General features: G+C 39.6%; 1 protein-coding gene across 2 annotated transcripts in view; it reads left to right on the plus strand.

Moving 5' to 3' along the window:
* The window catches only part of kmt2ba (lysine (K)-specific methyltransferase 2Ba), a 28,682-nt gene that overhangs the window by 6,699 nt on the left and 7,004 nt on the right, over window positions 1-14,979 (plus strand). For both annotated transcript variants that reach the window (XM_062435697.1, XM_062435698.1), the window contains exons 5-27: window positions 552-708; window positions 2,366-2,642; window positions 3,388-3,449; window positions 3,567-3,809; window positions 4,465-4,574; window positions 8,201-8,299; window positions 8,971-9,084; window positions 9,228-9,374; window positions 9,740-9,832; window positions 10,059-10,176; window positions 10,408-10,521; window positions 10,915-11,105; window positions 11,317-11,418; window positions 11,686-11,796; window positions 11,989-12,065; window positions 12,581-12,762; window positions 12,878-12,963; window positions 13,118-13,252; window positions 13,442-13,600; window positions 13,776-13,893; window positions 14,027-14,105; window positions 14,262-14,422; window positions 14,796-14,960. In XM_062435697.1, the coding sequence (XP_062291681.1) occupies window positions 552-708; window positions 2,366-2,642; window positions 3,388-3,449; window positions 3,567-3,809; window positions 4,465-4,574; window positions 8,201-8,299; window positions 8,971-9,084; window positions 9,228-9,374; window positions 9,740-9,832; window positions 10,059-10,176; window positions 10,408-10,521; window positions 10,915-11,105; window positions 11,317-11,418; window positions 11,686-11,796; window positions 11,989-12,065; window positions 12,581-12,762; window positions 12,878-12,963; window positions 13,118-13,252; window positions 13,442-13,600; window positions 13,776-13,893; window positions 14,027-14,105; window positions 14,262-14,422; window positions 14,796-14,960 (3,100 nt within the window). The remainder of the gene's footprint in view (window positions 1-551; window positions 709-2,365; window positions 2,643-3,387; window positions 3,450-3,566; window positions 3,810-4,464; window positions 4,575-8,200; window positions 8,300-8,970; window positions 9,085-9,227; window positions 9,375-9,739; window positions 9,833-10,058; window positions 10,177-10,407; window positions 10,522-10,914; window positions 11,106-11,316; window positions 11,419-11,685; window positions 11,797-11,988; window positions 12,066-12,580; window positions 12,763-12,877; window positions 12,964-13,117; window positions 13,253-13,441; window positions 13,601-13,775; window positions 13,894-14,026; window positions 14,106-14,261; window positions 14,423-14,795; window positions 14,961-14,979) is intronic.

Below are 14,979 nucleotides of genomic sequence, written 5' to 3' on the forward strand. Positions count from 1 at the left end.
GTGTCCCATCTGTTTACTACATATGTTGTAATCATCTCTGGTTTGGTGCTTACCTCAGTTATAATATGCTTGGGAAGAGTTCCTCTGTAACAGCCATGTTACTTGTTTGTTTGCACTGCTTTCTACCATGCGCAGTGCTCATGAGGAAACCAGGTTACAGAAGTGTAAACACAGGGGTTGAGTCATAACAGTCTGTCATGAACACACAAATCAGTGGGAAATGAACAGCAGCTAGTGTGTAGTTAGAGGAAGTTATTGGAAATAGAATAAATTAAAATCCAGCTTTATTTGTGAAGCACATTCAAAATAAATAAAACAATCAACATGAAGAGGTACAAGACAATAACAGCAGCTCAGTGATTTTATTACTATTGTGGTCGAGGCAGATTATGCATGAAAGGTAAGGATTTTTGTTAATCTTTTGGTCATTATTTAAGGATTTGTCCTTATTCTTTGTGCTTAACACGGGTACTATGATATTGATATTAAAATAAGAAATCGAAATATTTCCATGTTTCACAGTCATTTTTTTTATCCGTTTCCGTGTGCAGGAGCAGCCGGTGGGTGGTCCGAGGATCAAACATGTCTGTCGGGCAGCAGCAGTAGCGTTGGGGCAGCCTCGTGCCATGGTGCCAGACGATATTCCTAGACTGAGTGCTCTGCCTCTTCACGAGCGAGAGGGCATCACATTCTCCCCGGCAGCAGAAGGTACAGTCCCTCTTCATGTGTTGTTTTATACCAGTAATGAAATTCCCCTTTGCTTTATTAGACTAGGGTGAGCACCTAAATGTATTCATATTGCACAGTTTATGTGCAAAGATTTGATCGACTTTTTACACTTTTAAACAAGTATAAGTCAATTTTATGCCAGTTTTCAGTCAGAATTGAATCCAGTGTTTATGCAACAACCCATGTAATTATTGTATAACTGTGCTAACATTTCTTTTCCATGTTAAATTGCTTGTAAACTAAATTTAGGTTGCATTTGTGTTTGAAAAGTCAACTGTGTATCTGTGTATCTCCTTGTGGACCAACAAAGTAAGACAAGTAAACACAAGGAGGAGGAGAGTGGAGTCATGTTTATGATGACATGAAGGATGCAAACGGAGCCTGCTAACAGATGTGCTTTATTCACCTATTCAGTGTGCAACAGATTCAGTGTCTCCATTATTATTATGTGGTTTGAAACCACCTACGACACAATGGAGGAGACTCTAGCTAAAGCACAAAGAGGACTGAATCGCTGTACTTGCCAGCTGTTGCTTATATACTGTTTGAGTTACTGTGACTGCATCATTCACTAAGTTATTGTCAAGAAAAAATAGATCCACTTGGGTATCTCATCATGCTCTGGTAGGTTAATTATCTTTTAAGTATTACAGCAGCCTGTTGTTATCCAAAATGTTTCATTAGTGTTGCTCGGACTTTAAAATTTGTGCTTGGCAAAAAAAGCTCTGCTAATTTATTCTAATGGAAATATTCACCAGCTAAAATATATATATATCTTTTTTTTTTTTTTTTTTTTTTACAAACTTGCCTAATTAAGCTTCTGCAAACACACAACATTAAAAAAGTAACTATGTAACAAACAAGCATCTTTTTTCTAAGCTTTGGGCAAAATGATTCGGTTCCACAGCTGCTGAGCAAAAAACAAACAAGCTGCTTTGTTAGCTCAATGTAGTTGTAACTAAACTTGCCAGCAAAAACATATCTCTTGTCACACACAGATTAGCCACTGCTGTTGGAAAGCTTTACCCAACACTGGTCAAGTGAGCATCACTCAGTATGAGGTGAGGAAGTGCTGTTTGACAAATAGACTCACATCTAGAGTAAAGTTTACACAAAGTTAGACCAGATGCATTATTCATTTAAAATTATGACAAGTGATTTTTTTAAGTGTGGACTCAAGTAGCCAAGTAGTTTTGTGCCAGCTGGCATTAAAATACTTAATACCACTGGAGGACTTGAGAGGTTTTCATTAAATTTTAAATCAATTTCTAGTAGTTTCTCAAAGTCAAAAAAAGGTCTTGTAAGGGAGTTTTAATCAGTTGTGGATTTGTCACAGATTCTTAATATGTTCGTCCAGTCACCCAACTCTCTCCAAGAGTGACTCGTACATTTTCAACATTCAAGCAGCCATTAGAAACCTGTAACTATAGCAACCAGACATGCTTCTTGGAGACGAGAGCGGTAAAACAAGCGTACGAGCACCTCCGATCAATGTTTCCTCAGTTAGATCTGTAGCATCTCTTGCAGACTGATTAGTCAGTTTTGGCATCCAAAGATGTCACTTCATGTACTTCATGTTCTTTGATAATGTCTGTTGTGGCTTTTTTTACCCAACTTTTCTGCTCTGTGATTACAGACATCGCAGATGATGACGACGACGACGATGACGCTGATCAGGGCAGGGTTCAGTGGGTCGCCTCTCAGGAACACATCCAGCGGAGGAGGAGGGGCAGGAGGAAGGGCCACCGGTTCAAAAAAAGGAACACACTGAGTCAATATGCACCCGGGGGTGTTCGGTCCCGGCGCTGTGGACGGTGCAAAGGCTGTTTGATAGAGGAGGACTGCGCTAAGTGTGTCAACTGCCTGGATAAGCCCAAGTTCGGGGGGCCAAACACCAAGAGACAGTGTTGCATGTAAGTTAAAGGAAACACAGTTCAGGTTATTGTTGTTGCAGAGACAAACTGGTGGAGCGGCTAATTTAACTGCACAAGCTCATCATGTTGCACTGGCTTTACAAACACACTTCTGATGGGATTTTGACAACATTTTAGGAAACGTTTGAAGGCTTCGACAATTCTTGCTGACTAGTGCAGAGAATGTCGCAGTATAACAAAATCAGCCTCTTAAATAAATACAAAAATCTAATTTCATCCTATTTTGTCAATAAATATTTACTTTGGGTTTGCCGATATCTGACAAGTGAAGAAATGTGTCAGTGCTGAAAAATGGTTTGTTGGTTTTCTTGTCAAGAGTTAGATGAAAAGATTGATACTACTCACAGCAGTCGCATCAATAATACTCACTGTACGATAAATATGAAGTTACAGCCTGCCAAAATGTCAAAACAGTTTCTCTGAAGACAGGCAGAACAAATCATCCAACCTGTGTGTTCAGCAAGTACAGGCATGATTTACATTTTGGGCTGTTAAAATAAGAGTTTAGAGCGCCAAAATGTGCTGTTTAACTTCTAGGTTTAGTATTTTTTGTACGTGAAACATGAAAACACTTTTCATTTCTTTCCAGTAAAACATATCAATCAAAAACAATCCAGTTAATAAAGGCAAGTTGACTCTTACAGTTAAACACATTCATAGATGGGTACATACGCATATAAGAAGGCCACGTGTTTAAAATATTTTTCTCTTCTTCTGCCATCAGATACAAGAAGTGCGATCGTATTGAAAAGGCAAAGAGCGAACGCGTCGTCAGACCGTTTAAAGGTATGTCTCTGAATAGTTCTGTGTTGCCAAATTGATTTGCAGTAATTCATTTCAAAACGAAGAAAATCAATTAATCAACAACATTCATAATTAAACGTGATGCTCCTTTTTTTTCAGTCCAGGCGAGGCGGTACTCTGCCTCCGTGTCCAGCGGCGAGAATGCAGACTGGGGAGCGTCGGGCGACGGATTGTCCTCCGTGACGACTGGAGTCAGGAAACATTCCCTGCGCAACATCACACCACGATCCTACAGCAGCCTGCTGAAGTCTGATTCCGAAGATGAAGACGAGAGTGAATCGGAAGAGGAGAAGCCTGATAAGCTCACAGTCAAGCCAAATGTAGCTGCACTTAGAAACCAAGGTAACCAAAACTCTTTTTTTAATCTCGTTTTATCTTGTCAAAGTGTTTCTTTGGCAGATAGATTGTTATGTGAATGGGACTTAAAGCCAACAGGTGTTCATTAAGAGCTTCGTTGCTCGTCTGTAGAAGAATTTGACGTCCGAAAAGGGTTTACAATGAAAATCTCTTTTAAAACATCTAAAATAAAACACACAAAGGGGGCATATCACAAATTGCCTACAACCGGCTGCATTTTTCTTCAACAGTCAGGAGCCTAAATGAACACTGAAAGGCTTTTTTCCTCACAGTAATCACTCCTTGAAGAGTTGTGAACCATCCTTTAATGCTCTGCGACAACAGTAATGGGGTGTTAGATGATGCGATTTATAATTGTGTGACAAAGTGTTGCATTACCTTCACTACACTCATCTGTGATAGATGCACTGTAACTGACGGCCACCTTTTATATCAAATGTAACCAGTTGACATTATAAACATAAACATGCTCAAACCTATTCAGTAAATCACCTCAGATGCTGCATAATCATTTTAATTTTGAAGGAGAAAAGGCGTCATTTAAAATGTAAAAAGAGCTGAGTGTCGTAAATCTGTCACACACTATAAAGTCAGTAGATTTCGGGAACCGTGTCTTAGATTTGTGTTTGTTTGTTTGGAGATCTTCCCCCTCAACATGGTGGATCGGTGCTGGACGACCCTCCCCCAGAGGCGGCGAAACATCGACGGCTGTTCTCCAGAGGAGGCGGGAGCAGACCCAGAGCTTACAAGGTAACGACATACTGAAGATTTTAGCTCTTGCCTCTCAATGTACGACCTAATAAACCCTGGGTGAAATTGTATATTTGGAAAATGGTTATTGCTTATTGGTAGTTTGCTTATTTTCCAGATAGATGATGTTAAATGGAAAATAAGACTACAAACACTGTTTTAAATAATGTCTTTATTTAACAAAAAAAACCTGTAACTTTAAAGTAATTGGCACTTTGAATAATTATGATATAGACAACAAATGGCAATTATTATTTCCAAATGACACTTAACCCGGGTCTGCGTCACATTAACATCTTTTGTAAAATTCAGCCTAACCTTCTGTCTCTGTCTTTAAGTTTCTTCTTCAAATTAATCACTTTGCATGTTCTTAATCTGTTTCTATAAATAATAGATACATTAAGATATGTCCATAGATAAAATGCAGCATGTTCCTTTTCTGTAGGAGCACGATACCTCTCCAGTTTCTGTCTTTTCCGTCACGCTTTTAGCTAAATTGTTTTGTGGCCTGCTTCTGGTTTTGAAATGTAATCTGTAACTTTATATTTTAACCGGAAAGAGAAAATTCATGACGTGTTATATTTATCTTCCTGGAGTCTCTGCTGGTTGCTTGTTCCTCATGATGATGACAAGACTACAGGAAGTCACTGCACCTGACCAAAAAAATAATTGCTTCAGCATGTAACTCTACATAAAACCCCCAAACTGTCTTCCCCCCCCCCCCCCATCTGTTTGTCTAAACATCTCATCTAACATCTTAAAAAAAGCTTATTTTCCAAAATGTTGAACTGTTCTTCTTAAATTAGTAACAATTGCTGATGAAGTAAAACATGACTCAGTGCTTCTATGTTCAGTTTTATTGAGAAAAAAAAGCCAGCATCTGCTTTAACACTGCAGATTATTGTTTTAATGTTAAGAAGCTGTTTTGTTGTGTCATTACTGAAGTTATGATGCGACCATCATTGTGGGCTGTGACTCTTTGCTTCTGCTTGTTCTAGCTGGCATGTTCATTTGACTTCTCAAAAACGCAACCTAATACAACAAAAGTTGTGAATTTGGAGCACTTTGCTTGTCCATGATGAAAGCCTTTTGATCAGTGTTGAAATAATTGTCTGTTAGTGCTCCTTCACCTGTTTTTTGCTTGTTTGTTTGGCTTTCGAAAATGAATTCCATGTTCACCCAGTGTCATAAGGCTGCAGGTACATGTAAAAACGCATGAGTGCCTGGAAATGTACTTCTTTTTTTCAGCTGGAAAATATTAGAGCAGTTTTTGAAGACGAAAAAAGGGATTCTGCTGACTGAATTTGTTAAAGTAGTCAAGGATAGATGAGAGATGACCTCTGTCAGTACAGGGAAGTGAGCGGCATATTTAGACCGGTGTTGATGTTATGTGGAGCGAAGAAACACGGCCAAGTGATAGATGCAGTATGCCGTGTGGAATCTAGTTGGTCATCAATCACAATGCTCAGATTTCTTGCAGATCTTATTGGAGTGGGCCAGGCGGAGTTTAGCTGGATGTTAACACGGTTCATGGAGTTCAGTCTTAGAGTTGAAGGAGGCTTTCCACCATTTTTTTTTTACTTTTTTTTTTTTTTTTAAATGTCATTGATTCAAACAGAGTTGTGCTTTCTAATTATCCCTGTGAGACTAAGAAAATAAATTAGCTTCATATTTATGTGCAGATGCTGCTTAAATTGATTTATGTTTGTTTGTTGGTGGTCTTGGTTTTCTCAAGTCATGACGTACACATACATACACTGGGAAAAATAGGTTTCAAGTACATCATTGTAGCTTGCATGATGACCCGCTGTGTATATCTGTATATGCGAAACGTTTCCATTTCCAGTGTTTGCAGGTTTTGCCTTGATTGCATTGAGAGTTATTTTTAGCTGTAGATTTTTCCACTACAGTAATGTAATGGTGCCTGAAGGATGAGAGCTCAGCTGAATGTAAACAGACATGGTTGTGGACAGTTTATTCAGTAGAGGCCTACAGTTACGGAAAGGTAAACAACATGAGTACATCTATTTGGAGCACATGCTTTTACATAATTACACATGCAACTTTGAAAATGCACATGAAGCACATGAGTCTAATTTAAACACAAAGGCTCTGTCGGTAGTTTTTGTGAGATTTTCACTGCTGTCTGGGAGCTGGTGCTCACTCAAAAGAGACTTAAGATTTTTGCCAATTTCCTAAATTAAAGACATCAGTTTTGCACAAACGAGAGGTTACAGAGGTCACTGATAGCCTTCCAGTGCAGGCCTTTATTGGCAGTATTGCAGAATATAAAACATATTTAGCAGGAACTTGCTGCTTATTGCACATGAATAGATAAATCTCTCTGATGGAAGGAAAACAAACACTAAACAACATACTATGAACTCTTTCTATGTGTTTTAGGCATAGAAGACATCTTTTCAAACGTTTACATTGTTGACCTCATAGTTGTATTTCCACGTGGAGTTGACATGAAAATCCCAAATTTTTGAAAATTGTTTAATGAAACATAAATAATTAGTTAGTTTCATAGTCAGCCGACAGCATCTGGATTTCCAAATATATGTTTTCAGCAAACTGACAAAGTAGTTGCTTAGTTTTCATGATTATCTAGCAGCTTTAAGTTCTTGGTTAGTGTATAGTTCTAATTAATCACACCTTTGTGTATCTCTACTGCTACTGAATGCACTCTCTAAATTCTCCTTCACCACCTCTTTATTTCTTATTCCTGGCTAACGTATTATTCTCAAAAGTCGTAGCACTTCTCCTGTTTTCAGTCACTTTGGCTGCTGCCGGTCGCCTCCTCTGCATGTCGCTCGTATCAGTGTAGCTTTGGAAACTGTTCTGCTGGTTGGCTTAGGCAGTCCCCTCCTCCACAGGAACAGGAGAACACGGAAGAGATGGAGCCCAGAGAAACTTTACCTGAATCCAGCCCACCCAGGAGCCCGTTGCCGAAGCTGCAGCAACAGCTACAAATACAATTACACCGTCTACCTGATTTTATCCTGCAGTCTGACGTGTCGTTGCCGCAGCAGTCGCCTCAGTGCCTGGATCAATGCCCTGCACAGTCGCATCCAAAATTGTCCCAGCCAGTAACACAGCTCAGTATTTCACATTCGCCACATCCCATAACACAGTGTCCTCCAGAACAGTCCCTGCCTGTAACGAAACCCTCTTCTCCACTTTCACCACATCCCGTAATAGACTCTTCGCAGAAAACCCTGCTGTTACGTCTGCACCGTTTGCCGCAGTCTGTGGTGCAGTCAGCCTTGAATTTGCACAAATGTATATCATCATCATCATCATCCTCATCCTCTCAACAACATCCACAGTCCACACTGCCCTCAGAGTCAGAGTTGTGTTTTAAGGGTCATTCAGTGTCTGAGGTGCAGCACCCAGACTCTTTCACTGACAGAGACAGAGCTGACACACAAAAAAACGTGCATGGATCGGAGCAAGAGCTCCATCAGACTGTTGATCCAGACACAGAGTTACAGGAGAACACACACGACAAGCAGGAGGATGAACAAAGGGAACGGCCTGAAGAGAAGGAGGACACCTCTGTAAAAGAGACAGTGCTGCAACACTGTCCAACAACTGACCCACACTGTGTCCTTCGTTCCCAGAATCCTGCAGAGTGTGCGTCAGTTAACACGGGGTTAACTAATGGATTTCCCCAAAAGGGCCTGTTGCAGAACAAGCACAAGATACGCGTGGATTTCAAGGTGGGTTTTTGCATTGTTGTTTTGTGGCTTTTGTATTTCACCATTCTCTAATGCATATGAAATTAATCATCGTTTTTCTTTTTGAGCAGCAGCATTACATTGACTACATTACATTTACTACCTAAATGGAAAAAAAAAGTTTTAAAGATGTTTAGAGAGAGTATTTATATTTATAAGATTCCCTACTCAGCTCTAAAATAAGTGTTTATTTGATGGGAGTAACCAGATGTTACACTGGAGTAACATCTGGGGCTTTCATTCACATTCTTTTGAAAGCTTGAAAACATTAACGATATCTTAGTCAAAGCTGCAACTAATTATTTTCATCATGATTCTGCCAATTACTTTCTCTATTTATTGATTGGTCTATAAATTGTTAAAATTTCTCAGATGCCCCAGTGATGTTTTCAGTTTATTAGTTTAAAGATTTTAAACTTACTGTCACTTATGACAGATAAAAGCTGCAAATCCTAATATTTTAGAAGCTGAAAATGGCGAAAATATTTGGCCTTTATGCTTGAAAAATGGCCAAAAATGATTATTCGATTATCAAAACAGTTGCTGATGAATTATCTGTCGATCAATTAATCAAAGCTCTAAAGTTAGTGAGCTCATGCAACCCCACCTAGTAGAAGAGACACCCTGATCACTTTTTTTGTCTTATCTACCAGGAGGACTGTGCTGTCCAGAATGTATGGCTGATGGGCGGCCTCAGCGTCCTCACATCTGTCCCCACCACACCACAACCCATATGTCTGCTCTGCGCCAGCAAAGGACGTCATGAGGTAAATCAGCTCTTACCCTTAAACCTCTGCCCTTAAATAATGAGTGTTTTAGTTAATATCTCCAGGCCCCACTTTAAGTTTCACTGTGCAAATATTAAGTTTTGTGACTAAACTGATCTTCTACTGTCTCCGACCTCCCTCAGATGATCTATTGCCAGATTTGCTGCGAGCCTTTCCACACTTTCTGCCTCTCACCTGAGGAGCGCCCCAAGGAGGAGAACAAGGAGAACTGGTGCTGCAGACGCTGCAAATTCTGTCATGTGTGCGGCCATAGAAGCAAGAACACGAAGGTATGTAGTTGTCTTTCTTTGTGATGTAAAAAAAAGAAAAAAAAAAAGGCTCCTAAATGTGTTGAATAGGGTTACATACACAACCATACAAGTGAATTAAATAACAAAGTTTTTATTTAACTACAAATGAAATACCCAACTTGGAAACTCACTTTTGGGGTTATTTTTGCTATGAGCCTTTTTAAAAATTGAAATATATTGTTCAAACCACTGTTTCTCCCATGTGTTTTTTGCAGTGTTTAAGTTTGACTTAAGATTATTTAAAAAAAAATCATATTTGCAAGTTTGAGCCAACGAGGCGGTGCTCAGATATTTACCCCAATCATTATTCGATAATTAATGTACCCTTCTGTTTTTTTTCCTAGCCTGTGTTGCAGTGCATGAGATGCCAAACCGCCTACCATCCCTCGTGTCTGGGACCAACATACCCGAAGCCTATGAACTGCAGCATGCCCTGGGTAAGTGATTTAAACATATTAAAATATTAAACAATCTCCTCCCAGCATCTTAATAGAAACATTAATAAAAAGACCCTAAAATGCCATAAAATGTGAAGATATTGTTTGTTTTTAATCTGTCGAAACTTCATTAAATAATAATTATAGGGTTTTGTTTAAAGAAATGCAGGACAATTGCAAGTGAATCTACCCTGGGATTCATATTATTATGGTTCATATTTCGTAGGTGTGCATGACATGCATTCGATGCAAAAGCTGTGGTGTGACTCCTGGAAAGAGCTGGGACATGGCCTGGAACCACGAGCAGGATCTCTGTCCTGACTGTACTTCTCTCCACAAAAAAGGTTAGACGATTCAACCTCTGAGAGACACACAAGTCTCACAGAATATCTGGCCGTCTTTGCACCAATGTGTGTGGAGCCATATTTGTTTAATCGTGAATGCTCAGTAAATAAATGTTTCTATTATTTTGATTTAGATTAAGAGATGTTAAATACATCCAGAAAAAAGCTTCAAAGTGTTTGACAAGAAAGACTGATGATGTGACTAATATGTGTTAATATTTTATTACTCAGGTAATTTCTGCACCATCTGCCACAAGTGCTACGACGACGGCAACCAACAAACGCAGATGATTCACTGTTCAGTGTGTCGCCACTGGGTTCATTATCATTGTGAAGGACTTTCAGGTAAGTCACACTGTTCATAGATGAGATTTCAAAGTGATCCAACGTTTTTATTCCAACCTGACACATAAACTCCTGCTCAGATCTGCACCTGGTGTTTGGTTAGATTAAGACTGTTGACCATCTCAAGTTACATTATATGGAAGCATGTTATTTCATGTATAAAATTATAACATATGAGCAATTTATGAAACTTAAGTGTGGTTTTATCTACTTTTTTTTTAACTGTGTAAAGTGTGTTTGGGCATCTTTTTAAAAGGCCAACTAAATCTTTATTGAAAAGGGAAAATATCTAGCAGATTATTCCATTCTGATGCACATCGGCCATCCTGATTACATCCCCTAAAAGGTGTCTGATCCCGCTTTTTTTGGTGTGTTGTTTCCGTGTCATTGCAGATGAGCTCTTTGGGCTTCTGTCAAGTCAATCAGAAGAAGTGGCGTTCACCTGCTCGCCCTGCAGCCAGCACCAGCCTCAACTCAGCAGCGTTACAGAGGAGATGCAGAGCAGACTGATGGATGGTCTGGACGAGGTCCTCACTGACCTCCTGTCCTCCAGCATCACCCAGCACCTTATCATCTGTAAAGTGGTGAGTTACAGATTGTGGCAGATAATTAGACAATTTCAGAAACACAAAAAAAGCGATTAAATATGCTTTCTTTACTTTTATCGACTCAGTTTCTATCTTTTGTCAAAATTACTATAATATCTTCAGATGTGCAGTTAGTTAGTGAGTTATATTTTCGCTCATCTCTACCTGATGGCTGCATCTTTTTTTAAGCATTGTATTTGTGTTTCAGTGTCAGGAAACAAACAAGACAGAACTTGTCAGAGAGCAGCACTCGGTGTGTGATCTAAAAGCCATGGACCAGAAGTTGAAAGGAGGCGGTTACACTTCAATAGTGCGTATACTTCATTATAATCTGTAGAATTTGGTGCTTTAACTGTTAATCCTGCCGCACAGGATTATGTCGACCTCTTCCTGTTTTTAATCCTCTGTGTGGGAGTGTGTGTGTGGGGGTGTGTAAAAGCACATCCAGTTATGAATGTAATACAGCAAGTGTCGTGTGTATCAACTAAATGTCACATTCAGCTCAGCGAAAAGAAATAAACACTTCACTATCAAAGTATTTAAAAACTTTTTTTCTTTTCTCTTTTCGCCCACTCAGAAAGCTTTTCATGCAGATGTCATCTCTGTGATGAAGAAGTGGCTGAAGGAGGAGGATTTTCTCCCTGAGGATGAGAGGCTGACCAGCCAGGCTAGGGAACACTATGTTAAAGTAAGCTTCCTCCCCTCCCTGTCTCCCACGCTTTTAGTCTATTTTTAGAGACTCACTTCTCATTGATTCCCACCTTTTCTGTTTTCATGATCATTTGGAAGTGGAGCTGAGTCAGTAGACTATAAAAAGGCTGTAGCAGGTTTGTTTAGAAAATGTGCCTCAGCTGAAATCTCATATTTGTTTTTCTGACAGCTGATGGAGCAGGTTTTCAGCTGGTTTCCGGTACACCGTCTAAAAAAGTGGAGCTCATTTTCTGAGGAATTTCCGAGGTAAATTGAACCCCACACAAGAGCTGCAACTATTTGTTAAGTAGAAAATTAATTGCCAACTATTTTGATTATTGTTTGAGTCATGTATTAAGAAAAATGCAAAAATTATCTGATTCCATTTCCTTAAATATGAACCTTTTCTGCTTTCTTAAATTCTTTGTGTAGGCTGTTTGCATTTTTTGACATTTTTATCGAACAAACAACCAATTGGTTAATCAACACATTAATCAGTAATTAAAATAATTGGTAGTTGAATCCCTATTTTGCACCAACAGCTCATTTCAGTACAACTCCATCATCACCAAGTACAGTAAACTATGCATCAATCCCCTAATATACATGCATTATTCTTTCAGTATGTGCAATATATGTGGCAATTATGGGAAAATTGAAGCTTTAGATGAGTGTTAAAGCTGGTGAACTGCAATTTGAATCACTTATAGAGAGTAAGTGTGTCACTCAGGACATCTCTGGCCCTCCCTTCTGATTCACTGTCCCTATCCTTCACTCTTTAGTGGCATGCTCCCTGAAGCTGTCCTTCCACCATCTAAGGAGCACAGCTATGCACAGTGGCTGAAAAGGACATACCAGCACAAGGAATCCAGGGGCCCACAGGCGGGGAAAACTGACTCTCTGCTATCTCCAGTCACCACTCTCCAGTCTGGTGCATCGCACAGTCTCCCTCTCCATTCACATGGTATGGAAACTATTGTAGCCTGTTCTGTATAACCTTTGTACCCGCAAATACAATTCTTTTCTAGCAGAGAATTAGAGATCTCATGGTTAAAATGTATCTGTTTCTTCCTCCAAAGGTGTAAAAAGTGATCTGGAAACCACCAAGACTGAAGATGTGAGGCAGTGTGCACTCTGCCAACAATATGGAGACTCAGCTCCCAGTGTGAGTTTAACTGCCTTTTAATTTGCATTTCAGAAAATTAAATGCTCGAATACAGAAACAGGACACTCAATGCTAAAAGTGTTGTAGTTTGACTAAATGTAATTATACCTCCACTGTCCATTAACTGAATAATTGTTTTTTTAAATCTCTATAGGAAGCAGGACGGCTGTTGTACTTGGGACAGAATGAATGGGCTCATGTTAACTGCTGCCTCTGGTCTGCAGAGGTTTATGAGGAGAATAGTGCTCTTCTGCAGGTGCACAGTGCAGTCTCAAGGGGGCGCCACCTGGTAAGGAAGTATTGAAGTCATTATAATTAAGTAGATAGTAGAGATAGCGATCGTGTTAAGTTGATCTAGATGGTAATTTGTTATAGCTGTTAAGTGATTTAGGATGTCAGTTTTGCACACGTCAGATAAGGATTATAATATAAATCAAAGATCATTTAATATGACTGTTTTTCATCCTTCATTCTGCAGCGTTGTGATCGTTGTGCGCAGTCTGGAGCCACTGTGGGCTGCTGTCTGGCCACCTGCCAGAGTAATTTCCACTTCATGTGTGCTCGAGCCCAAAACTGCATGTTCCAGCAGGACAGGAAGGTCTACTGCTACAAGCACAGGGACCTTGTTAGTGCAAAGGTGTGGACACAGTTTTCCCTCCAGTTTCTCTTTACTTTTTAGTTAAATTCTCTTACTTTTTTATATAAATTATAGTTCAGAGGTAAATTCATTTGTCATTCAGTTTGCACATGGACACCTCACACCTGCTGGTTTTCTGTGTAGTGTAAATTTATGCTTCTCTGAACCCTTTCAGATGGTGTCTGGGAGAGGCTTTGAAGTCCCTCGGCGAGTGTACGTGGACTTCGAGGGGATCAATCTCAGGAAAAAGTTCCTCACAGGCCTTGAGCCAGAATCCATAAACATGACCATTGGTAAGAATATCTGGGAGGCACTTGACTGTGGAATGCAGGTTATGTGTCTCCATGAGGAGATGAAATATCTGCTTTATATCAGACTGAACCTAGTGTGCTGAAACCCACAAACTCTCCTCTCACACTTTTCCAGGCTCGCTGCAGATTCAGAAACTTGGAGTGTTGTCAGAGCTCTCGTCAAATGGGAGGATGTTATATCCTGTCGGATATCAGTAAGTCATGACAAGAAAACCTTTTTATGGCTGTATCAACCGTGGAGATTATTACCATCTTTCATGTTTTCTCTTTTATTAATTTGTTTATTTGTTAAATTTAAACTAAAATACTTAAAACTACATTGACCTCTTCTTCCCTTTTTTATTATATAGATGTTCTCGTTTGTACTGGAGCACCGTGGACCCTCGCAGGCGCTGTAAGTACACCTGTAAGGTGACAGAAGCGAGCACGCCTCTCCCCGGTGAGGAACAAGATCCAAGATGGGACCAAGAGGAGAATCACACCATAGTCCACAGTCCCAGCCACTACAGAGGTGAGCAGGCAGTTACAGATCACTCTTTTTACTCACTCTGTCTGATTATTGCTCATCCTATGGAAGCACTCACAGAAATGTTAATAATCAAGCGATTAGAGCTGACATGAATCTGCGAAAAGTAACTTGAACAACAGACTAAAAAGAATAAAAAATGAAAGTCCATTAAAATATGAATGGCCTTGAGATAACTTGTGATTTAGCACTATATAATAAAAAATGAATTAAATGAAATGAAAATGGTCACAACTGGTCTCTCGGTTTCCCAGACTTTTTTTTATAGAAACTTTAAAAATAGAAGTTAACGAGTTTTATTACGTGCTCATTTGCACTGTGGTTGACCTCATATTTGACACATTTTCTTCTTTGCCAGATGTGGAGTCCCCAGAGTGTATAAGCGCCTCATCCAGCCCAGTTAAATCCACTACTCCATCACCCAACTCTAAACAGCACAATACATCTGGATGTAAAAGTCCTGGTGGCTATGCACAGACCAGGAGACCAGCAGGAGGATCATCTCGACCTCTCCCATCACCAGGTAAATAGTGTAAAAACTC

The sequence above is a fragment of the Scomber scombrus genome, chromosome 16 (assembly GCF_963691925.1).
Source record: "Scomber scombrus chromosome 16, fScoSco1.1, whole genome shotgun sequence".
Lineage (NCBI taxonomy): Eukaryota > Metazoa > Chordata > Actinopteri > Scombriformes > Scombridae > Scomber > Scomber scombrus.